This window comes from Narcine bancroftii, chromosome 2 (genome assembly GCF_036971445.1).
Source record: "Narcine bancroftii isolate sNarBan1 chromosome 2, sNarBan1.hap1, whole genome shotgun sequence".
Lineage (NCBI taxonomy): Eukaryota > Metazoa > Chordata > Chondrichthyes > Torpediniformes > Narcinidae > Narcine > Narcine bancroftii.
The window spans coordinates 290,466,068-290,491,072 of NC_091470.1; the positions used below are offsets into that span (position 1 = coordinate 290,466,068).

The 25,005-nt window shown below is 37.7% G+C and overlaps 1 protein-coding gene across 8 annotated transcripts in view; it reads right to left on the minus strand.

Annotated features, from left to right (window-relative positions):
* prex2 (phosphatidylinositol-3,4,5-trisphosphate-dependent Rac exchange factor 2) overlaps nucleotides 1-25,005 on the minus strand; it is a 351,801-nt gene that overhangs the window by 26,234 nt on the left and 300,562 nt on the right. For all 8 annotated transcript variants that reach the window (XM_069921298.1, XM_069921299.1, XM_069921297.1 and 5 more), the window contains 2 exons: nucleotides 23,905-24,095; nucleotides 3,518-3,620 (listed from right to left, as the gene is read on the minus strand). In XM_069921298.1, coding sequence (XP_069777399.1) covers nucleotides 3,518-3,620; nucleotides 23,905-24,095 — 294 coding nt within the window. The remainder of the gene's footprint in view (nucleotides 1-3,517; nucleotides 3,621-23,904; nucleotides 24,096-25,005) is intronic.

Genomic DNA, 25,005 nt, shown 5'->3' on the forward strand with positions numbered 1-25,005 from the left:
TCCTCCAAGTTCACCGGTATCAGGCAATTCTTATACTGTGCACAGAATTTAACATTTATGAATTTTCACCAGGCTCTGGTGCTTAAAGTTAAATGGTCACCACACAGGAAGGTTCTTGATGGTTTCAGAGAGAGATTTGATGCTCATTGGACACACACAAACTGATTTACTTCCATCAATCATTTCAGTGTCTTGCTGAAAAAACTTGCACCATCAGGCAAGTTATGAAGGCCAAAATGCCATTAGCTTTCTTCTCTGCCTGCTGTCCTGCATGCTTACTTTCAGTGACTGTTGAACAAGGAAACCTGGATCTCGTTATACTTCACCTTTTTCTAACTTGACACCATTCAAATAGTAATCTGCCTTTCTGTCCTTGTCACCAAAGTGGATAACCTCACATTTATCCAGATTAAACTGCACCTGCCATGCATCTGCCCACTCACACAACCTGTCCAAGTCACCCTGCATTCTGATAACATCCTCCTCACATTTGACACTGCCACCCAACTTTGTGCCATCTGCAAATTTTAATCCCTTCATCTAAATCATTAATGTATATTGTAAATAGCTGCGGTCCCAGCACGGAGCCTTGTGGTCCCCCACTAATCACTGCCTGCCATTCTGAAAGGAACTTGTTAATCGTTTCCTGTCTGCCATTCAATTTTCTCTCCATGTCAGTACCTTACCCCCAATACCATGTGCTCTAATTTTGCCCACCAATCTCCTATGTGGAACCTTATCAAAGGCTTTCTGAAAGTCCAGGTACACGACATCCACTGGGTCTCCCTTTCCATTTTCATAGTTACATCCTCAAAATATTCCAGAAAATTAGTCAAAGCATGATTTTGCCTTCATAAATCCATGCTAACTCAGACTGATCCTGTTACTGCTGTCCAAATGTGCCATTATTTCATATTTTTAATTGACTCCAACATCTTCCCCACTACTGATGTCAGGCTAACCGGTCTATAATTTCCTGTTTTCTCTGGCATAATATTCATAACATAACATAACAATTACAGCACGGAAACAGGCCATTAGGCCCTTCTAGTCCGCACCGAACCAAATGGGATAACATTAGCTACCCTCCAATCCACAGGAACTGATCCTTAATCTATAAAACATTGTAAAATGATTACCAATGTATCCATGATTTCTAGAGCCACCTCCTTAAGTACTCTGTCTCAACTCAAAACTTTGCCAATACTTCCTCCCAGCTAGTTGTGTTGAGTTTGTTTCTTGTTCCAGATTCCATCATTTAGTGTCTCTTGTATCTCCATTTAAAATGTTGATATTGCGCTCTAACTAATCTCATTTGGTTTGTGAACATATATTGGAACATATGAATCAGAGATATGATGATCCTCTACTGATAGTAATCGAGGATGGCGTGGGAGCTGCCTTCAGGAGAGTGACTCCAAGGAAAGCCTCCAGTCTGAACAGAGTATCCGGCCAAATACTGAAAACCTATGAATGACCAATTTATTCACAGATATCGTCAACATTTCACTCTGGAAGAGCATGGTACCCAACCTGTTTCAGACAGGCCTCAATTGTACCTGCTCCAAGAAGTGGGTGGTAACCTGCCTAAATGACTAGCAACCAGTAGTACTCACATCCATAGTGATGAAATGTTTTGAAAGGCTAATGTTGAAGCATATCAACTCCTGTCTGAGCAACAACATGGATCTGTTCCAATTTTCCTATCACAGTAACAGTCCTACGGCAGATGGTATCTCACTGGATCTATTCAAAACCATGGCACACCTGGACTGCCAAGGAACATATATCAGGATGCTCTTTATCGACTACTGTTCGACATTCAACACCATTATCCCTCCCTAAAAATGATCGGAAAACTCCAGTACCTGGACCTCCATACTTTACTGCGGAATTGGATCCTGGATTTCCTCATTTCTAGACCCCATTCTGCGAGGATTGGCAAGAACGTCTCCTTCACATTCTCCATCAGTACCAGAGCACCACAGTGCTGCATGCTTAGGCCCTTGCTCTACTCACTTAACAACTATGACTGTGTGGCTCAGGGCGACAACACCATTAACAAATTCCTGGTGATACCACAGTAGTGGGTTGTATAAAAAGGGGTGATGAGTAAGCTTATAGGAGGGAGAGTGAAAAGATGGCTGAATGGTGCTCCAATGATCCAGTGATCGTTGGGATATTAGAGGTAGAGAGGATGAGCAAATTTAAATTCCTGGAAATCACCATATTACTAAATACTAAAATCATCAAGAAGAAAGCATGTCAGCCCCTCTACCCCTTCAGGAATTTGCAGAGATTAACATCAGAAACCTTGGCAAACTTCTACAGATGTGTTATGGAAAGTGTGCTGACCGGCTGCATCACAGACTGTAATGGGAGAACCAATACTTCTGAGTGGAAAGCCCTGCAAAAGTTAGTGGACACAGCCCAGTATTCACAAGCAAAACTCTCCCCACCATCAAGGAATGCTGCCGTTAGAGAACAGCAGCAATTATATCAAGGAACCACGGCACCCAGGACATGCACTGTTCTCGCCACTGCCATCAGGAAAGAAGTATAGGTGCCACAAGACTCGTACCACCAGGTTCAGGAACAATTGCTACCCCTCCACCATCAGACTCCTCAACAACAGACTCAATCAGAGCCGCATTATTTATTACTGATTATTTTCTGTATTGCATTGATTGTTTACATTTCTCTCTTTTGTCATCATATCTTTTATTGAGTACAGTTGTTTGCACGACCGATAAGTGGAAATTCTGCCTGGCCTGCGGGAAAAACAATCTCAGAGTTGTGTATGATTATCATGTAATCTGAACTTTGATTTAGAATGGAACAGAGTAATGGAGGGAAATACAAACTGCAGATGACCAGAGGTGATAATGATGACATTGACATGCAGATATTATTTCTTGTCATTTCCAATGTAATTGCAATTACAGAAAATTATACTTACTGTATTTATGCAAAAGTTTTTTGTAAGCAAAAATATGTTCCAATATGTATTCACAAACCAAATGAGATTAGTCAGAGCACAATATCAATATTTTAAACGGAGATGCAAGAGACACTAAATGATGGAATCTTGAACAAGAAACAAACTCACCACAACTAGCAGAATCTATGCTGGGAGGAAGTATTGTCAAAGTTTTGAGTCGAGACAAAGTACTGAAGGAGGTGGCTTTAGAAATTTGGACACATTGGTAATCATTTGCCTATTAATAAGCAAATATTTCTGTCCACAAGCAATACCAAAATTAAAAGCAAAAACATTCAAGTCCTGGTTATTTTCTTGAATTATGAATTGAAGAGGTCTTTCAGTTCAGGGAACTGAATCAAACCTTGCCATTGCTTCAGCTGATTAGTCTTCAGCTTAAACTGGGATGAACTTGAATGAGAAGCAAATTGAAACCTTCAAATCTACTTTCATAAACTAAGTTGCTCTGCCCCATGCCATATAGATTCAGTTAACATTATACACAAAATTATAATATGCATTTTCCATTTAGTGTACCTGTTTCCTCATCATATCAGTAGCCTGCATCAGGTAACGTGGAGGTAACCCATGACATCTTGCAAGTATTATTGCTTGTTCCAAAGTGACACTTAATGTGCATCTGGAAGAAATGAGAAACATTAAATCACATATCATTCCTTTTGGTAAGACCTATTTTTCAGATAAACAGAAACTTGTCCTTGGTTTCCAGCAGTAAATGTATAAATTGGTAGTGTCTGCACATATTACAGAAATACAGAAGTAGATCAAGATGCAAGGCTACTCCATTGTGGATTTGGCACAAGAAATTGAATAGAAGCTTCTGTTTATGTTGTCAACCAAATGAAAATCTTTACAAAATCTGAGCAACAATGCGATTTTGAAAAATAATCTTACTTGTGAAATCTTCAATTAATTGTTTTAAATTCCCAGCTGAAACTATTGTGATTTCTAATTTGCATTGGGCAGGATGTGTCCAGTTGAGGTAACAATTCTACAATGGAACAATGTTGCAGAAAGTTTTATGATTTGATCTGAAATGCTAAGAGATGGGTAATACCATAAGAAATCTCTCTCCAGTTGACAGTATCCTCAGGATTCACTCCCTCTCTACCATCAGCTACATTCCAGCACCACCTCAATACAGAGGTCAGGCATTCAATAGAAATAAATGATACGGTCGAGTAATATCCTTTACATCCGGGATGGACAAACTTTTCTGATTGTGGGCCACATATCAAAAATATAAGGAGTCACACACCTGGCGATTTTCAACCAGTTACACTGCAAGAGGGTGTTTTTGGACTGGAAAACCCCTGTGCCATCAAAAATTAATTTTCTATCAAAATAACTATATAACATTACTGAACAGTTTAACTGTTGACTACTGTTAAACAGTAGTTTATTGATGGGCTCACATATTACAGTAGGCATTTCTGTATCTGCGGCTCTTTAAATGAATACAATAAAACTCTTAAAACTCTCAAAGAGCAGTACAAAATAAAAACCTGGGTGTAAAATAAGAACAGGAGAAAGGATCAAGAAAGGGACAAGGCAGTCTCCAACATTCTTCCATAACTCTCAGTGAGTATAGTTCATGGCCCAAGTGTCCACCTTAATGATTATGATACCTTGTGTAAATTTGTAGATAGGCTATTAAAGTTAACAGATTCCTTACAAATCAAACAAACACACTTCCCCTCGACTTCTGTGGAAAACTATTCACTTTCCCACTGCGTCTGAAATTTTTGGCACTCTCTTGCTATTTCTCATCTTTTCAGTTCCACCATTAGCTGAGGTAAACTTTTTTTTAACTGAGCTAAACATTTTCATTGATGAGCAGCATTCAATGGTCAGTCCAGTAGTTGTTCAAAATGGCAGTCAGAGAGTGCAATGATGTTTTAATGGGCCATATTCCATTTTAAAATTCACCCTGGGCCACTTAAAAATGGGCATTTGGCCCTGGGACTGTAGTTTGGCCACCCCTGCTTTATATTCTCCATTTAAGGAAAAGTTGCCTGTAACAGAAAGAAAGACAGGAAGGAGATTCACTAAAATCAGTGTCCTACCAAACCAGAGGAGATGGTTAAGCTATCACTGAGCAGAGGGGCCTTAGAACCTCAGAGAGTTGGGATGTCAAATGTTGTATTTCTCTTTAGGAATGAAGCAAATGTTGTAATTCAGATGGCTTGTGACAAGGCCAATGTGAATGCACACAGACATAGCAAGGGTAGGTCCAAGCATACCTGATCGAATACAAGAGGTAAGGAGCATGGGACACTCCATCTCTTGGAACAATTTATGTGGATCCAGAATGCCACAATTGTCTACTTAAGGTCACAAGCACTTCTTTCAATTTCTCAGACCTCACAAAGTTCCCATTGGAGCCATTGGAAGAGGCACCACAAAATCAGAATGAGAAAATGTATGCCATGCTTGCCCTGATCAGTCAGGGCACTGAGTATGAAGGGTGAAGCTTCAGTTAAGGCCACACTGTGCAATTTAATTTTTACCTACACAGTAGTAGGCCATGTCTAACAAATCTTTTAGAATTTTTCCAGGAGCTTATCAGAAAAGTTGATGAAAGAAAGGCCTCCATGGACTTCAGTAAGGCCTTTGACAAGGTCCTGCATAGGAGATTGGTCAAGAAGATTCAGTCACTCAGTATCCAGGATGAGATAATAAACTGGATTAGACATCGGCTTTGCGGGAGAATCCAGAGAATGATCGGTGATGATTGCCTCACTGACTGGAGGCCTGTGACTAGTGGTGTGCCTCAGGGATCAGGACTCAGCCCATTGATGTTTGACATCTTTATCAACGATCTGGATAATGATATGGTTCATTAGATCATCAAATTTGCAGATAGCACTAAAATTGGGGGCGCAGTGAGTAAGGCTTTAAAGCTTGAAGTGGGATCTGGAGTATTTGGTAAAAAGAGCCACAAAATGGCAGATAGAAATTAATTCAGATAAATGTGAGGTGTTGTATTTAGGAAGGACAAACAGGTTAGGACTAACAGTAAACAGTAGGGGATTGTAGAGTGTGGTAGAACAGAGAGATCTTGGAACAGATACACAATTCCTTAAAAGTAGCATCACATATAGATAGGGTAATTAAGAGGGATTTTGGCATATTGGCCTTCATAAATCAAAGTAATGAGCACATGAGTTAGGATGTTATGTTGAAGTTGTACAAGGTCTACCGACTGGAAAGATAGCCACAAGATTGAAAGAGTGCAGATAAAAATTACAAGGATTTTGCTGCGACTTCAGGAGCTGAGTTAGAGGGAAGGGTTGACTAGGTTAGGACTTTATTATGGAGAATGAGGGGTCTGTTCCGTGACTATGCACTAAACTAAACTCACACCTAGTTCTAATTACCAGCCTTTTCCCCAAATCCCTTGATACCCTTAATAATGAGATACTTATCCATTTCCTGTTTAAATACTCCCAATGATCTGGTCTCCACTGCAGATTGGTTGAGACAAGAATAAGAGGACATGGGTTAAAGATGAAAAAGTGAAATGTTTAAAAGTAATATTAGGGGAAACTTGGTCACAGAGGGTGGTGATGTGCGGAACAAGCTGTCAGCGAAAGTGATGGATGTGGGTTTGAATATCAACATTTTAAGAGAAATTTGGGAGGAGTGTGGAGGGCTCTAGTCTTGGCTCAGGTCGATGGGACTAGGTGGAAAAATAGTTTGGCATGGACTAGATTGGCCAAAGGTCTGGTTTCTGTGCTGCCATGCTTTATGGTTCTATGGATTTTTAATTTGAGGGCAATTCTTTGCAGAGTCGGCACCAGGGTGGGGGTGGGAGGGCTTTTGCAGGCCTTGTTCCCCCCCCCCCCAACATGGTATTGTATTTCCCCAACTGTTCACAGCCATCAGCCCTCCCAAAAGAGATACTGTGAACCCACCCTTACCTGTAGCACTAGCATTGCTAGCGTGGGTCAAACACCACTAGCTTCTAGTGACACTACCCATGCAACATTTCTCTGCTATGTCAGCGGGACAGCGGCAGTGGCATTGCCACCGCACAGAGGAGGTTCATGGTTGGCAGGTAGGCACTACCACCCCCACCCCCCCATTCGCTGAGCGAGTTTTCGAGTCCCCTGCGGTTACCCTAATACTCCCTGATAAGACTTCTTGTTCTGGCGCCGACCCTGACTCTTTTGTTTAGTTCCTAGTTGGAAGGTGGCCTTGCTGATTTCAGGATTATAGATATCACTGCAGAAAATTCTGAAGGACAAAGCAAATAGCTTGAGCTTATGATCCAGACAATAATAGAAAGAGGGACAAAGTCCAAAGGAATATTTTTAAATGTTTAGAAATAGATGATAAAGCAACACCTCAAAAGATAATATTCCATATATTACTTTATGTAGCACAGACTATTGAACGTAAAATTAGAAGGTAGCTTCAGGCAAATTAATGTAAACTATCCATAATAGAAGGTGTTTAATCGTAGAGATGTCTCAGCTAATAAGGAGGTTAATACAAGGAGAGAAAGAGCAAAAATATTCCAGTCTTGTGATCATTCAAAGCATTGTATGGAGTTGGGGGGGGGGGGGGGGAGGAGGACGGAGAGGTTTGGGGAATTATATATAAAAAAAAGTTCTTACGAAGGCAGAAATGAATAATTTATCACAGGCTTTCCCCCAGGAATAAGATTTGCTGTAGTTTCAGCAGAGAGAGATAAAATTGAGTTCCTGGATTGGATAAAAAATTATAAAGAGGAGTTATTAGGAAGGTTAGTCGCACTTAAAAATTAATAAATCACCAGGCCTAATTTGGATACACCTCCATGTGGAGAGAAGAAAAAGAGCAAATTGCGAAGCCCTGGCCATATCTTCAAATTAACTGTGAAGAAACAGGAATGGAAAACTGAAACTGATACACACATTTTCAAAAAAACATGCAAAGATAATTCCAGTGGTAAATACAGAACAATTGGTTTAACCTAGCTGGTGAGATTTTTTCGTAAGAAATATAGCCAAGGACATAAAAGCATTAATTGGACAATTCGATTGATGAGAAAAGTCATCATGGATTTGTCTAAGGCAAAGTCTGGCTCACGTTTTTTATGATATAACAGAGAAGATCAAAGAGAGAAATATAGCTGATGCCAGATAGAGTTTAATCCTGTCAAGTGTGAGGTGTTGCACTTTAGAGGGTCAAATGTAAGGCACAGTTAGTGGCAGGACTCTTAGAAGCATTGAAATGGCAATGAATCTGGGGGTCCTTCACTCATTCATTAGAAGTAGCCAAATAGATAGGGTAGTAAAAGAGGTTTATAGTATGTTTGCCTTAATTGGTCAGACCTTTGAGGAGAAGAATAAGAAAGAGAGTAAAATATAAAAGTCTTCAGACACCATGATTGAACTAAAAACACAATGCTGGAGTTTCTGGAGGGCAGCAAGGGAAAACCAAGGTAGATGATCCAGAGATCATTGGGAGATTTAGAGGTGGAGAGAGTGAGCAAACTTAAATTCTTGGGAATCACTAACTTTGAGGATCTTTCCTGGATGCAACACACTAATGACATCGTGAAAAAACACGTCACTCTTCTTCCTCAGGTGTTTACAGAGGTTTGGTATGACACCAGAAACCCTGGCAAACTTCTACAGATGTGTGGTGGTAAGTGTGATGACAGGCTGCATCAGGATCTGGTATAGGAACACCAATACCCCTAAGTGTAAAATCTTCCAAAAGGTAACCCAGGACATCATAGGCAAAATCCCTCAGTATCAAGAACATCCACAGGGAATGCTGCCGTTGGAGAGCAGCAGCAATCATTAAGGATCCACAGAAACCAGGCCACGCACTGTTCTCTCTGCTGCCATCAAAAAAGAGGTATAGGTTTCATAAGACATGCACCATTACATATAGGAACAGCCGCTACACTTCCACCATCAGATTCAACAACAAACTCAATCAGGGAATCATTTAAGGACTCTGACTTGTGCACTTTATTGAGTTTTTTTAAATTCTCTATGAATTTGGCAGTTTTTTTTTAACATTTGTTTTCTGTTTACAGTTCTTTACTTGTTTAGATGCGTATATTGTGTACAATTTTTTTTGGTACTACCAATAAGTGGTAATTCTGCCTCGCCTGCAGGAAAAAAAGAATCTCAGGGTTGTATGTGATGTCATGTATGGACTTTGGCCATAAATCTGAAATCTGAAAAATGTCAAATAGGAGATTAAAGTAAGGAGGGTAAATTTAAAGGAGATGTGGGTGGCAAATATTTTTTGCAGAGAGAGTGGCAGATGCTGGATTTCCAAAAGAAAAAAAAGTGAAGAAAGGATTTTTTTTCACTGCACTGCTGGATGTCGTAATAAAGGCAGGTTCAATTGTAGCATTCGGAGGGGAGCTGGATAAGCAACAAAGGAAAAAAAATTGTAACTTACTGGGGAGAAGGCATAGGAGTAGGATTGAATCTTAAATTGAGCTCACATGGACTTAACCAGCCATGGTCTCCTTCTATGCTATACAGTTGTGTGTTTGAATGATAAATCGGCACTTCAGGATCAATTGCCACTTAATTCTTTAAGTTCTGATCTAAAGATAATATACTTCTTATTTACAAATGCCAGATCATCTATTTTCTGGCTGGATAGATTTCCTATGGCATGTGATATCTATTTCAACAATTAAATGCTTCACTCCAGTCTAATCTATTCAGAAATGCAATTTCTATAATTGTATAGGAAATAACTATCTAAAAACAGAATCAATCCAAAAGAATTTCAGATTAAGACATTGCAACTAAGATTGGTGTCTCCAAGAAAGGCAGAGGAATTTGCATTTGCTTTCACTGAATGACTTCTTGCATGCTCACAATTATTGGATTCTTATTCCCAGTTATATCCTGAAAGTTTATGATACATGGCTATTTTCATAATGCAAGTAGAACTTCAAATTCCTTGTACTTAGTGCATAATGTTCCTGTTTTTCCTGTTGGTGTATCATTTGTACATTTTCAAGCAAAAATAAAATTCAAATAAACATTTTTTCAGCAAAAGGATTACTTTTTTCCAGCAAGTTTAAATAATAACCAGAGATGTTCAAAAATTACGTACAAAAGGAAATGTTCATCGCTTTGATATTCTCCTTCTATTTCTCAAAAATTCCACATTTGATTCTTATAAATATTGGTTCCACATTAAATACTGGGAATGCTAAGACTTATGATTATTTCTAGAATCACCAGTTTTTCCATATCTTTGTCAATAAAGTTGACTGCCTCATTATCCTAGAGTAAAAATTGGCTGTGATAATGTTACTGTTCCGGCAGAAAGGAGGTGGTAGTTTTTGCTTCTGACAAAGAAAACTTAATACAGGTATACGATCCTTTATCCGGAACCCTTGGGGGACAGTGTGTTCTGAATTTCAGATTTTTCTGGATTTCGGAAAGCCAGATTTAAACCCACCCGAATTGTGCTGATGTATCCACCCCCAACCGGTTCCACTTGTGCTCCCGGTTTCTCTCCCCCCCCCCCCCCCATCTCACCCGCCTGACACGCCCTGCCAGTCTCTTCCCCCCACTCGCCCGCCCAACTCGCGCAGCCGTTCTCCCGCTCCCCCCCCTTGCTGCCGATCTCCCCCCCTCCCCCGCCCAACTTGCACTGCCAGTCCCTCTCGCAGCTTTCCAGATTTTAGATGTTCGGATAAAGGATCATGTACCTGGACTATGACCTCTGAATGACTGATACTGATACTGATTTTGTGCACATTGTTTTCTGCAACTATTATCCATTGCATTTCTCTGAAGAAATTACTGCAGTTTTATTGGTAGAGGATGCAATGGCCATTGTCACTAGGCTGTTTCCTTCATCCTGAAGTAAATTGGCTGTGCTTCCTGTGACCACAGGCAAACTCAGTGATTGACAATGTTCTCATGTGGTTCTTAGAATGAATAAATAGTCACCCTGAATTAAAACATCACAACTGGGAGGCATTCTCTCAGATTTGGGAGAGACTTTTCATTTTCTTGACTAACTGAATTTAATACACTTTTCCACGGCTTGTCAGCTGTAACTATTTTTGAAGACAGAAACATTAATTACTTAATGCTTCTTTATATGCACAATACAACTGAAAAGCAATTTTATCCAGAGAAAATAGTGTTTGTTACTATTTCTTGATTCAATCATGATAATCAATAAATTTGGGTCAGCACTTCAAGTTCTAAGTCATTCTCATCTGATTGTACAAGTACAGCCCAACGAAACAGCGTTCTCTGATCCTCGGCAAAAAGCATACAGATAAACGGTGTACACACACACACACACACATACACACACACAGTATATAAAAAAACAACTAAATATTATTAAAATAAATAGTTGAGTTTCAGAGGGTTTGTACGAGCAGTTGATTTGTTGTTCAGCATTCTCACTGCCCATGGGAAGAAGCTGTTTCTTGGCCGAGTGGTATCTTTTCCTGAAGGGAGTAGCTGGAAGATGCTCTGTGTGGGGTTATAAGGATAGGAATTTCTTTAATTTCTCCGGAGTCAAATATAATTGATGGATCAAGTTATAATGAACCAATCTATACCCTACATTTACAATTCTCTACCTTCTAATTTATGTTTTAGATGTCATAAGGAAGTGGGTACCTTTTTATATTTGGTTTGGTTATGTGAGATGGTTAAACCTTTTTGGAATAAAATTGAGGAATTTTTGGAGATTGTTCAAATTTAAAATTTCACTTGACCCTAAGATATTTTTATTGGGTTATATTAAAAAATTGAGTTTGGAATTAAAATTAGATAAATTTCAAATTGCTTTTTTAAGACGAGCTTTAGCAGTGGCAAGGAAGTGTCTTGCAATTACATGGAAAAATAAGACTAAATTGAGTATTCAAAGATGGCATGTGGAGATGAGATCATGTATTCCCTTTGGAAAAATAACATAACTTACAAAATAATCATTTTTTAATTAAAACTTGGAGCCCATATATGGAATAATGTGACTAGATCATTAATATTTTCTTTCCCATACATCGGTGGTGTGGTCCCAATCCATGGCAAATGATTGAATGGTATTGTTGTAGATCTCCTCCTCTCTTTCTTCTTTTCTTTTGGGGGAGTTTAGAGGGGGAGGGGGTTAGGTGGAATAGGGTATGAGGGGTGGGGGGGAGATATGTGGGATAAAACATTATGTATTGGATTATATTTTGATTGTATGATTTATTATCGTTTATAAATAAAATTTACAAAAAATATGATTGATATTAATAGATCGCATAATGAGATGAAATATTATTTAATAATGGTAAAAATTACTTATGTTTCACATGATAATTATATATTTTTTATTAATAAGTGGCTGTTATATTTGGAATATTTACATTTCAATTTATATTGATTAGATTTTAATATGTATATTTAACTTTTTTTAAAATATTTTTTTTCTTTTTTTATGGGTCTTAGGAGAGTTGGCTGAAGGGGGGGTTCTTTTCTTTTTTTCTATACATATAAAAAATGTTCATGTTTAATTGCTGTACATGTCATATATTATTTGTTTTTTGAACGAATAAAGTTTAAAAAAAATTATTTCAATGTTTTAAAAAATGTTTTGGCTAGTGTTTCCATATGTTTTTAATTCACTTATTTATTTTTACAGCAGTAAACTACAGGAACAGACTATTCAGCCCATGTGTCAGTGCTGAAGAGGATGTCCAAATGTTCTGCTGTTTGCACATAATACATGTCCCTCCATACCTTGCACATTCACTCATCTATCTAGAAGCCTCTTAAAAGCTACTAACATATCTACTTCCACGACTACACCAGGCTGCATGTTCCAGCACCTACAAATAATTGTGTAAAAAAAAAACTTACCCCAAATAGCTCCTTTAAAATTTCCTCTCCCTTTCCTTAAATAAATTTGTATTATCCAGTAAATGATATATTTACCCTAGGAAAAAGTTTATGACTGTCTACCCTATCAATGCCTCTCATAATTTTATAAATTTCTGACAGGCCTTCTCAAACTCTAATGCTCCAGAGAAAACAACCAGCTATTTTTTTAATATTTTATTTAAAAACGTTCCATGCATGAAATTAATAAACTTTTAAATAAACAAATATTGATTAAATTAAAAATTGCAATGACTACATGCTGGTTTTACCCCACCCTTACCTTCCCTACCTCCCTCTTTATACCCCTCTCCCACTCAAAAGGTATAAAAAAAGATATAAATGTGATATATAGTTATATATGAAATATAAAAAAATAATTTCCTGGATTGCATGAAGGATCAGTTTGCACACTGGGGTCCTACAGTATTTATACAACCATTTCAGGGAAGAAGATTAGCACAGGTCTTAAGAGACTGGAAGTACATTTTTACATATTCATCCTAAACTTTGCATATATTGGCTCAAAATTTGTAAAAAGGCAGCAGATTTATTTCTTAAATGTAATTTTCTTCAAAGGAATATAACTTTGAATTTCTGCATTCCATCGCTCCATACCTAAATGTGCATCTGATTTCCAAGTCACTGCAATATGCTTCCTTGCCACCACTAATGCTATTTTAATAAATTTCACTTGATAGAAGGATAATTTTAATTTAGGTCTTGTTCCTTCTATATTTCCCAATAAAGTAGGTCTGGATTTTGTGGAAATTTGCTCCAAAAAATGTCCTGTCCCACCCAAAAGACCTTACTTTAGAACATAATCAAATAGAATGTAAAAAGGTTCCTATCTCTTCACCACATCTAAAAGATTTAGCTGATAAATGTGATTTCATTTTATTCTGTTTTTGAGGCATTAAATATAATTGATGCAGATAATTAGGTTGAACTAAACTATACTTTACAATGATAATATTTGTCAAATAATCTTGACAAAGATCTGATCATCCTGTTTCTCCAACCTCTCGCTATAACGATTAACCTCTAATCTGGGCAGTATCCTGGTAAATCTGTACCCTTTCCAAAACCTCCACATTCTTTCTGTAACTGGATGACCAGAATTGCATACATTACTCCAAGTGCAGTCAAACCAAAGTTTCACTTAGCTGCAACTTTACTTCCTTACTTTATACTCAATGCCTTTCCCAATGAAGGCAAGCATACCATGAACCTTCTTTACCACCCTATCTACTTTCAATGTCCAATGAACCTGAACCCCCAGATTCCACTGCAAGTAATGTTTTTAAATTCTGCCATTAACCATATATGTTCCCTTTGTATTTGAGGTCTTAAAAAATGCAACACCTCACATGTCTGGATTTAACTCCATCTGACATTTGCTGCCTATATTGTTACTGATCTATGTCTGACTATATTATTGGATACCCCTGTACTTTTAGTATCATCTGCAAACTCACTAACTCATCCACCGATTCTTTCATTCAAGTCATTTATACATATCACAAACTACAGGGATCCCAACACTGATCCCAGTTGGATGACACTGCCATGGGCAGTGGAATCTGGGGGTTCAGGTTCATTGGACGGTAAAGAAGGTTCATGGTATGCGCCTCAAACCAGAATAACACCCTACACCCACTACACTCCGTAGTGAATCAAGAAGGTAGCATAAAGAAGACTGCATGACTTGCTGAGTTTCTCCAGCATTTTCATGTGAACCACCAAACTGTTTTCTAGAGGCAACTAATTTAGTATCCAATCTATCAATTCACTGTGGATCCCATGCACCTGCTCTTTCCGCAGTAATCAAGTAGGGGGGACCTTGTCAAAAGCTTTACTGAATCCCATGTGGAGAACATCCACTTGACAACCACCTGAGCCACCTCCTCAAAAAATGCAATCAAACTTGGAAGTCATGGCCTGTCCCACAAAACGCCATGCTGACTGACCTTAATCTGACCACGCATTTCCAAAATAGTTTCTCGACCAAGTCAATAACTTTCTAGATTTCTCTTTCTCCCCCTTGAACAAAGATTCAACGTTGGCTACTCTCCACTCCTCCAGGACCTAATTTATTGCTAGTAATGATAAAAAATAGACCTTCATCAATCTTTTTACTTGCTTCTTTCAATACCTGGAAAATATCCCATCAAGCCCTGGGCACTAATCCACAACCACTCCCTTCATCTAAAAATTCATTAATACATTACCATTACCATTTTCTACATTAAGCTTCAGATCACTATCTTCCATTTCCATTTTGATAAATGCCAGAGCAAAATAAGCACTATTACCTCACCACTTCCTTGGACTCCAAGCAGAAGTTTCTTCCTTGACTGGTCCTCAAGCACCATTTACACCATATTGAGGTTCCAGCCCTAGCTTTGCTTTATTAGATATTATGTCGGCAGTGCCTCATGTCCACATCATCTGAGGCCCACTCAGTGTTGAGGCTTTACATGCTTCACTAGATGCCCACTGAATGCAGAGGCTCAGCTTAATTGAACCAATAAAATGGAGGTGATCAGGAGCACCAGGCATGAGGTTAAATCTACCTCAAATCAGTCCAATATTTCCCACTTTGCATTTAGGAAACGAAAATAAGAGCAGCATGAGATGAACAGTTCATGAGCACTTTTCATCTCAAGGGGACTGGAATAATGATGTATCTAGCAATTTTCCAGGCTGCTGCTTGTAGAAGAGGATACAAGTTGTGGGGAGAAATAAAACAAATGGATGGTTGTTTTCTCTATAGGGTTGGGGGATTAGGGGAGGCATGTTAGAAGTTTATAAGATCATGAGAGGCATTGATAAGATAGACTTTCTCCTGGGTTAATAATGTAAAGTATTAGAAGACACCATTTACAGTGAGGGGGAAAAGTTGAAAGAAGATGCGTGGAGCAAATTTTTAACGTGGAGATTGGTTGATGCCTGGAATGGGCAGCCAGGAATCATGGTGGAAATTAATACAATAATAGTGTTGAAGAAAAATCTAAATAGACACATGGGCATGTAAAGGTTAGAGGGATATAGTTCATATGAAAGATGAAGATATTTAATTTAATTTTGGCATCATGTTGAGCAGTGACACATGGGCAGAAAGGCCTGATCCTATGCTGTGCTATTTTCTAATTACCAATGGAAGATGTTTTAAGGACAGCATTAAATAAGAAAAATAGGTAGAGGGGCAGATAAATTTAGGAAGGGAATTCCAGACCTGAGGGCCTTAAACCAACACTGCAGCCACAAATTATGCAGCACTTGAACTTGGAGATGTCCACGGAACAAGAATTGGGAGGGAAGACACTAGAAGCATTATGGGGCCTCTAAGGATTTTAAAACTAAGGAGTAGCAAAACTATGTGAAGACTTGAAAAGAAGGATGAGTATTTTAAAATTGGGATATGGTATTATTGGGAGCCAGCATAGATCTGCAAATAGAATTATAGGTAGGGCCAAGCCCAGTAATTCAAATTTAGCTCCTCATGGGTGCAAAGCATTTTAAATACACTAAATATATAAAACTTGTAAATTTATGCACACACATATCCATTACTGGAGTGACCAGGACCCTGCTTGTTCCTCCGTGAATCAAGATTAGGCACAAACTAAAAACACAGTACAATTTTGGAGGTCTCAAGTTTATGGAGACTAAATTAGGAAGTCAGCAAGAATCTCTGGGTGTTAAAATACCAGATACTTCAGTGATCTTGTCTAGAGCAACTATGAACATTAATTCATTTCTCCTGTGAAATCAATTCACACTCTACAAGAGACAGTCTCGTATCAGCACTCAGCTATGTGTAAATGGATCTCAGCATCATTTCAGGAAATAACTGTCATCTTGATTTTAAATTTGTCCAAGGATTTCTAAAAATCTAAGGTGCTTTAGTAATGTCTAAATAACCAGAGCTCCAAGTGAAAATGGTCATAATGCTATTTGCTCTGCGTTGTAATTTTACTGTTCAATGTTACTAAATTTCTGTAACACTGAAGCATAAATATAATTACAAATGTTTTGAAAAGATACTCTCATGCAAAAATGTCTAGTTTAAACCATAAAACTGTCACTAAATTAATTCAGTTATCAATAGTTTTCCTTGACAATACATGAAAAAAAAGTGCTCAACTCATTAGGAATTTTCTCTTGCTGGGTCTCATGTTTAGTAGGTAACCACTATGATAATTATTTTTACATTAACTTTCCCAAACACTTTCAACTTTGTTTTAGCATCATGAATATTATTGTCCAGTTGGAAATTATCCTCAAATTCTGTTTTCAAAATTAATTCCTGATTTGTGCTGTGAGATTTGATTATAAATTAGAATTGCAAATGTTTACTTGAAGGTTGGTGGAGGTCGTAGCCTCTGGCTGAAAGAGTTGTAGAGGCACAAGTGGATGTGCTTGAATTGAATTAGATATACAGAGATAAAAAATTACTTATAAATTCTAATTTTTAAGGTCTTGCACATTGAGCATTTTAGATAAAGAATGTGGGTCTGTGCACAACAGCTGCCGAACATTGAACCTCACAGCAAATAAAATGGGTAATCGGAGCTCAAGAGAAGCCCTTACACAAATTAACAAAGACACATGAGCCTCATCCCAGGACTCACGCCTGCAGATCCACCTGGGAATTTCAAAGCACCATGGAACCATGTGATTTTCATGGTTGCTACTTTAAAATCCATGCATCCAAAAAGCACATGATTAGATAGATGTTATGTCCATCAGAGACAACATCCCCATAACCTTTCCTTATTTCACTTGGTTAGGATATAGATTTAAAGGATGTTGCCAGAACTGTAGTCACAAAGAATGACTGCAAGATTTATATGTTACACTTGCTTTCTTTAGAATACAAAAGATCAAAAATACCTAATTGAGCGGCATAAGGTTATGATGGGCTGGTATACAACTGGAGATATCTATCTCCATTAGTCTGGGGGCATATATATATATATATATATATATATAGAGAGAGATATATATCTATATCTATCTATATAGATATAGATTTATATAGATATAAATCTATATCTATATATATATAGATATATAGATATATATAGATATATAGATATATCTATATATAGATATAGATAGATAGATATTTATATCTATCTATCTATATAGAAAGATTTAGATATATCTATATCTATATATATATAAAGCAATTGGTGGATTGATTAGAAACACAAATGTTGGTTGGTGGAGGTCGTAGCTTCTGGCTAAAAGAATTGTAGAGGCAGAAGCTCTCATTGCACATAAATAATACCTGAATTGTAAAGCAGTAGACAACTGGTAAAATAGGATTAGGTATTCACATGGTGAATTAAATATAAGGTTGATCACTTTTTTTAATCCCTGCAGCAGACTACTGTTGTGCATGTGCATTCCACAGTAGCCAAGGCCAAGGGCAACAAGGGCCCCAGGTAGTAGGAACTGAAGCCCTCATGCACTATTTCCAAATCTGACATTTCAAAGTTCAGACTTATTGTCAGAAGTCACCTACATCACATACAATCCTGAGATTCTTTTTCCAGTGGGCCAGGCAGAATTTCTACTTATCTATTGTGCAAAAAAACTGTATTCAACAAAAGAAATATATACAAAAGAGAGAAATGTAAACAAAGAAAGAAGTATAAACATTTGTAAACAAAATGTAAATGTCTGTGCAATAGAGAGAGAAAAAAAAATCACTAAAGTACAAAAGAAAGAGTCCTTAAATGAGTCTCTGAATCTGTTGCTGAGGATTCAGATGGTGGAGGGGGAGTAACTGTTCCTGAACCTGGTGATATGACTTTTGTGGCATCTGTACCTCTTTCCTGATGGCAGCAGCACTGATGATTGTTACTGCTCTCAGTGTTGCATGTAGAGTTCCTCAATTCACCAATAATCAGAGACATTCAGAAAGTTTTTTTTGAAAACAAAATTCTGCAAACCTTTTAAAAATAAATTTGAAAATTTTTTGAAAACAAAATTAAAACAGGTACCCCAAGACAACTATCCCAAAATTCTCAGAGAAAATTAGATGTCCAGTTCAGTAATTGCTAAGGGTAACATATGGAGCTTAATAGTAACATTTAACACAATTAATTAATTGACTAGTTAATGGTAGATTGAAGAAAAAGAAAACAAAATCTGACGAATTGCAGGCAGCTGAGGGGACAAATATTCAGGGTCTTGGTTCAGCAACTAATACAGTGGTGCTCAACCTTTTTTCTTTCCACTCACATACCACTTTAAGTATTCCCTATGTCATAGGTGCTCTGTGATTACTAAGGGATTGCTTCAGGAGGTATGTGGGCGGAAAGAAAAGGTTTGAAAACCACTTACCTATTTCACTCCTTATGTGCATGGTTTCTTAACTCCAAAGGAAATGGGCCAATTACAATTTTTCTCAGCAAAATATTTCAGTGACAATTGGGTCGAGAGCAGTGGCTCTCAACCTTCCCTTCCCACTCACGTCCCACCTTAAACAATCCCTTACAGAGCACTTATGGCATAGGGATATGTGATTGGAAAGAAAAAGGTTGAGAACCACTGAACTAATATATACCCCAGATTCAATGGTGAATCCTTTAGTGGGGTAAGAGGTCAAATGTACGCTGGCGAATCATTTTCATGATTCTACTGTGCCTTCTCGCCTCATTCCTTTGAACTTGTACGTGGAAGTTATGTGCCCTGTTAAGCCCACAGTTTCCTTAAGGATGCATTCTGAAGGGAAAATGTCAAGTTTAACAGTCTGTCCTAAAAAGCCTCAGGCTCCAAGATTAACCCATCCTGCATTTACTTTTTTGGGAACCACCGTTCAGATAGGAACAGGGAGGTGTTTATTACATGTGAGATGATATTAATGCATTGCCATGAAGAAGGAAAGAACATGGTGTCAAGCTGTAACAAAATAAAACCCTTCTCGTCATGGTGGGAACATAAGGCACAGATATTTTTCTCTACATTTATGAATGCACTAATATGAAAATGTTGCTTCTGTTTGAGGCAATATCTCACTCACTTTCCTTGATATCAGTGGGACATTATCTTGTTGAGAACACTGGGAAAAAAAAACATTGGACCATACCATGCTAACACCAGCTGCCACCAGCAAGCCCCAGCTTTACAGACCTATCTGGAGTGACCGACGAAGGCTTATCTTACGGACCCTCGGTCAAGTGGTGATGAGCAAATGTCTTACACAGTCTAGCAAAGAGGCTGCTATACCATTAACCCCTGACAGGCTAAGAGCTGTGGCTGGAGCACTGAGTCATTTAACAAACGGTGCCCTCCATAATGTTTGGGAAAGGACACTTTTTTCCTTTATTTGCCCCTGTGCTGCACAGTTTTAAATTTGTAATCAAACAATTCATATGTGATTAAAGTGGACGAGAGCTCTTATTTCTTTATATATAATCTATTAACATTTAAATAAACAATAAAAAATCTCTGAAAACTTTTAAGCATGTAACTAAAAATGTGTTAAAACATTGCAAATTGTTAACAGTGGTTTAAATTCCACTGACTTAGAATCCCTACTAAGAACTATAAGACTTGTGCAAGTCTAGGATTCAAGTCATGTCCCCAGTAGTTATTGGCTCCACCACGTGAAATCTATAGTGATAAATAAACAACTAAGTTCCTGATAACCAGAATTCAAGCAACCGGCAACCTCAAGTGACTGGCATAAAAAAATGGGTAGAAAATACTGATGTTTATATTGGCATGCCTTGCCATTCATTTTCCATTCACGCATCATGCATGATGCGTATCAAGCAACCAGAAAATTCACCTATCTGGCATCTACCAGTCATTGTAGGGTCTGGATACCAGGGGTTTTACTGTAGTACCATCACTCAAAACCTAGACCCTCAATGTCCATGAAATATTGCCATTTGAAACCAGCAAGCTGGCATCCAGCAGTCAGCATGTTTCAGCTCCTTATTGTTTATTTTCCAGCTTGTTTTACATTTAATTCATTTGGCCAAGTGTAATTCTAACTTTAAGTGGAAAAACATGAAAACACAACAGAGTTAAAGAAATATTAATTATTCAAAGTACTCATTGAAGTATCAGTTTAGGAAAGAAATCTACTGCCAGTAAACATTGTGGATTTCTTTTCTAAATTACATATCATGAAGTTGATTCGCATAATTGCTGAAAATGACTGTGATAAAAGTTTCCTCATAGAAATTACAAAAATGTTCACATCCTTGTAATGTTGCCAGTAAAAGTCGATAATATAGATGCCCTCAAAGACCTTAAATCTGTTTTTCAGGAATTCTTTTAAATGCACTAAAGAAAAATTAATTCCTGAAAATTTGCCTCAGTCATATTGAAGTGGAAAACAGAATATCATTGTCAGATTGTCAGTGGAAGGAATATGAGGAGATCAAAAAATAACTGAAATAAAAACTTTTGTCTTCCCTTCAGGTTTACATCAGACTTAAAATGTTTTGGCATTAGAAATTATTTTATCTATGTTTATAATATTGCCCATGTAATCCTTCCGCACCCTCATATACATATATAAAATATGGTGCTGGTATGAAAATACTGGACACACATTTACAGAAAATTTATTTCACCCGCCATGTTTCTTTCATTTCCTGAGGAGAATGACTGTAGGCAATGTCGGTGATCCTGCTATTCCTTTCCAAAAGTGTAGGAAATCTCAGCAGATTCTTCCAACCATACCATTCTTATTATTTATGCACTAAATGTTTAGGTCTTTGAAATGATTTTATACATTCAATGGCACTTTTGGATTCTGTGATTTGTTACACTAAAGATATTACTCCACTGGCTTGAAGAATGCAGAATGAAAGGACATCTGCATATGAGGCACCCACCCCTTCTCAATCCCACCTCCACTCACAATCATGACCTGCAGAAGCAAAAGAATTTTTTTTAATTACTGACGAGCCATTTTGGACAAGTGAACATAATGGAAATCACCTTTTTTGATGTGCTAAACATGAGCTATTTATAAATGTGAAACCCCAATGATACCCTTCATTGGGCTAAAAATGATCAGGAACATGGCTATGAAGGTTTGTAAACATCTAACCAGGAATGTAGAAGTCTGCAGGAAGTGGCAGACCTAGCCAAGCCTGACCTCCCATCCATTCAAGACATTTACGCAAAGCATTGCCTCAAGAAGGCAGCCAAGATCAAGGAGGACCTCACTTTCATTTTGCTGAAATCTTCTTCAGGCAGAAGGTGCAGTCTGGCACACTGATCCAACAACTATTTTTACTAACAACTATCAGGCTCTTGAATCTTTCAAGCCTTTCTGTATCACATGAATCATAATAAATCTTATCCATTTATTGTCTCTCCTAATTTAATAAAATTCACTGCAGCAGCAAGCCAGAAGTTCAGTGTTTATGCACATTGTACAGCATGCATGACAATATATTCATCATTATCCCTACTGCAACAGTACATATTTATCCATTCATCCTTTTATGCTTATCATCTATTTTTTCCACTCATAGCGCCATCTGTTAATTTAGTTTATATTTACTGTTCGTTAGTGTATTTTACATCCCTGCATAGCTGCAGCAAGAATTTCACTGTATCTGAATTTATAAGTACACATTGTGCTTATGTAAATGACAACTGTCACCATCCATTCAATCTCTTCCGTTAAAGATTTCCATGAAACTCTTTCATTTGATCGGTTTTTGACTATATCTAATGTTGTTTTCTTGGCAGTTTACTTTTTTATTTCACTTTGATGAAGTAAAAGTATAAAACAATCCAAGATCAGAACTTTCAACAAATAACACACCATCCTTGCTAAATGTCCCTCATACACAATTTGGCAACCTGCTCTGTTGAAAGCCAAATGCTTACAGATTTAGAAAATAAAAATAGATACCTTTTCCTAAATAAAAAAAAATCCATGCTAATCCAATGTGCCAGAAAATTAAGATTTTAGTTTATAGTATTGTTAGATATTGTAAGGGATAAACCAGATACAATGAAGAGATATGGACTAGCAGTGATGAGAACCAGTCTTCAATCTACTTCAAATGCACCCTGCACAAGAAATGGTTTTGAAATGACAGGGACAGGCCTGGGAATAAACTCACAATCTGTGAAAGCAGCAGGTTTCTGGTTCACACCAGGAAGCCATTTAAGAGACATGATTTGAAAACTGAAGTGACCACTAGACATTCTTGTGTGCACTGACCAAACATAGTGATGAAACAGCTATATTAATTGGCTGACATTAAATTAGACACATGCTGGGCAGATGAATCTGCTGAATAATGGCCATGGTTACCCATCCAGTATGGACAGTGCAACTGAAGAAGGCAATGGGAAACCACTTCAGTCCTTTTCCCATGTATAATCATGAACTTAACATCAACTATGGTCTCAGCTCAAAGAAGGATCCTTCTCCGAAGAACAAGGGAGGCAACAACTACAATTTGGAGGGTCAGAGATCGTGATGGATGGAGAGACATGATCGGCCACACTGAATGGCAAGGCACCTGAATGATGTGTTCAAATAAAATAATTTGTATAAATTGAAACAAGGAAGACTCCAGACTGACTATTTGCCAGTCATCACATTAAACACGGCTTGGGACAAATTTGTTCTATCGGAGTTCATGTTCCTTTACTCAATACAATAGTAAAAGAAGGCTGATTTGAGCATCCAGATTCCAAGTAAAGTGTAAAAATGTTTAGGTGGTCTTGTAATTTGAGATGTGTTCCCATTGTCAATATGTAGTTCAATAGAGTCACTTGCTTATACTTAAATGCACTGAAGTAAATTATGCAAATTAATGATCAAGATTGTGTTTAGTCATCTGCTTAACCAGCAAAAAGCACTATGTATTTTATATTTATAGATGTAAATGAGAGATTTTACTCAGAGAGTCTCCCACCAGGTCTTGCTGCAAGTCTATTAGTTGTGCAAAATAAAGGCCTTTTACTTCTACAGTTCAAATCCATGTGTCTCATTCAAAGTCACAACAATATGAAAACAAAAGAGGTTCCTACCTGTGGACTCCGCTATTGCACATTATGATATGGCAAGCTCCCAACCGATTACAGAGTTCAGAAGAAACGGACAGCAATCCCACACCAGAGGCACTACAAGCAGTATAAGCACAGGTGGCTGTACGTTTTGAACTGATAAAAGATTCCATCAGTCGATGAAGTTCATCCAATGCATTGAGGGGCCGCATCAGCTGGAGGCAGTAAGCAAGCAGAACCAAGGTTAATACTTGCAAGTAGCTCAGGGACAAGAATTTATCAAACTGATAAAGGCAAAACTCTGATCAGTGCCTTGACTGTCAGCAATTTTCTGGACCATGTAAAAAAAATTAAAGGCATTAATTTTCTAAGGAAAAAATTATTATATTAGGATCAATGGAAAAAAAATTCTTAGAAATTAAACCAATCCGACAAAAGTTAATCCAATTAAAGACATCAATGTTATATTGTTATGAGCCCAGAGGTCCCAAAAACCGAGCAGCAATAGCAATTCACCAAGACAAATGGTTACTTAAACAAAAGTTACTTTTAACTAACTTTAAACATGAAAACAGGATCAAACTTTAACTTATTACTATTAACTTAACAACCTAACTTAACCCCCTTCTATGTGTATGCAATATGTGTATAAATTCAAAGAAAGTTTTTTGATTCACAGTCCAATCTCACTTCTCACTCCTCCAAGTTCATCGATATCAGGCAATTCTTATATTGTGCATAGAATTTAACATTTATGAATTTCACCAGGCTTTGGTACTTGACAGGTAAATAGTTACCGCTCAGGAATGTTCATGTTGGTTTTCAGAGAGAGATTTGTTGCTCATTGAGCACCCACATCTGATTCCTTCTGATTAGCCACTTCCGTGTCTTGCTGAAGAAACTTGCCCCATCAGTGTTTTCCAGATGATAACCTCTTTCTTTCAGGGTCACCACAGAATTCCTTTTGGTTTCCCTTATTTCAAGTGAAACATTATGCAGCCAGCCATCTCCTCTTGTATGGACCACAAGTGCTTTGACCAAGCTGAAATAAGAACTCACAACCTGTCTGCAAAATGGGGTTTTCCCACAAGCTTGCCAGCTTGTCACGTTCCAGTCCCAGCTGCT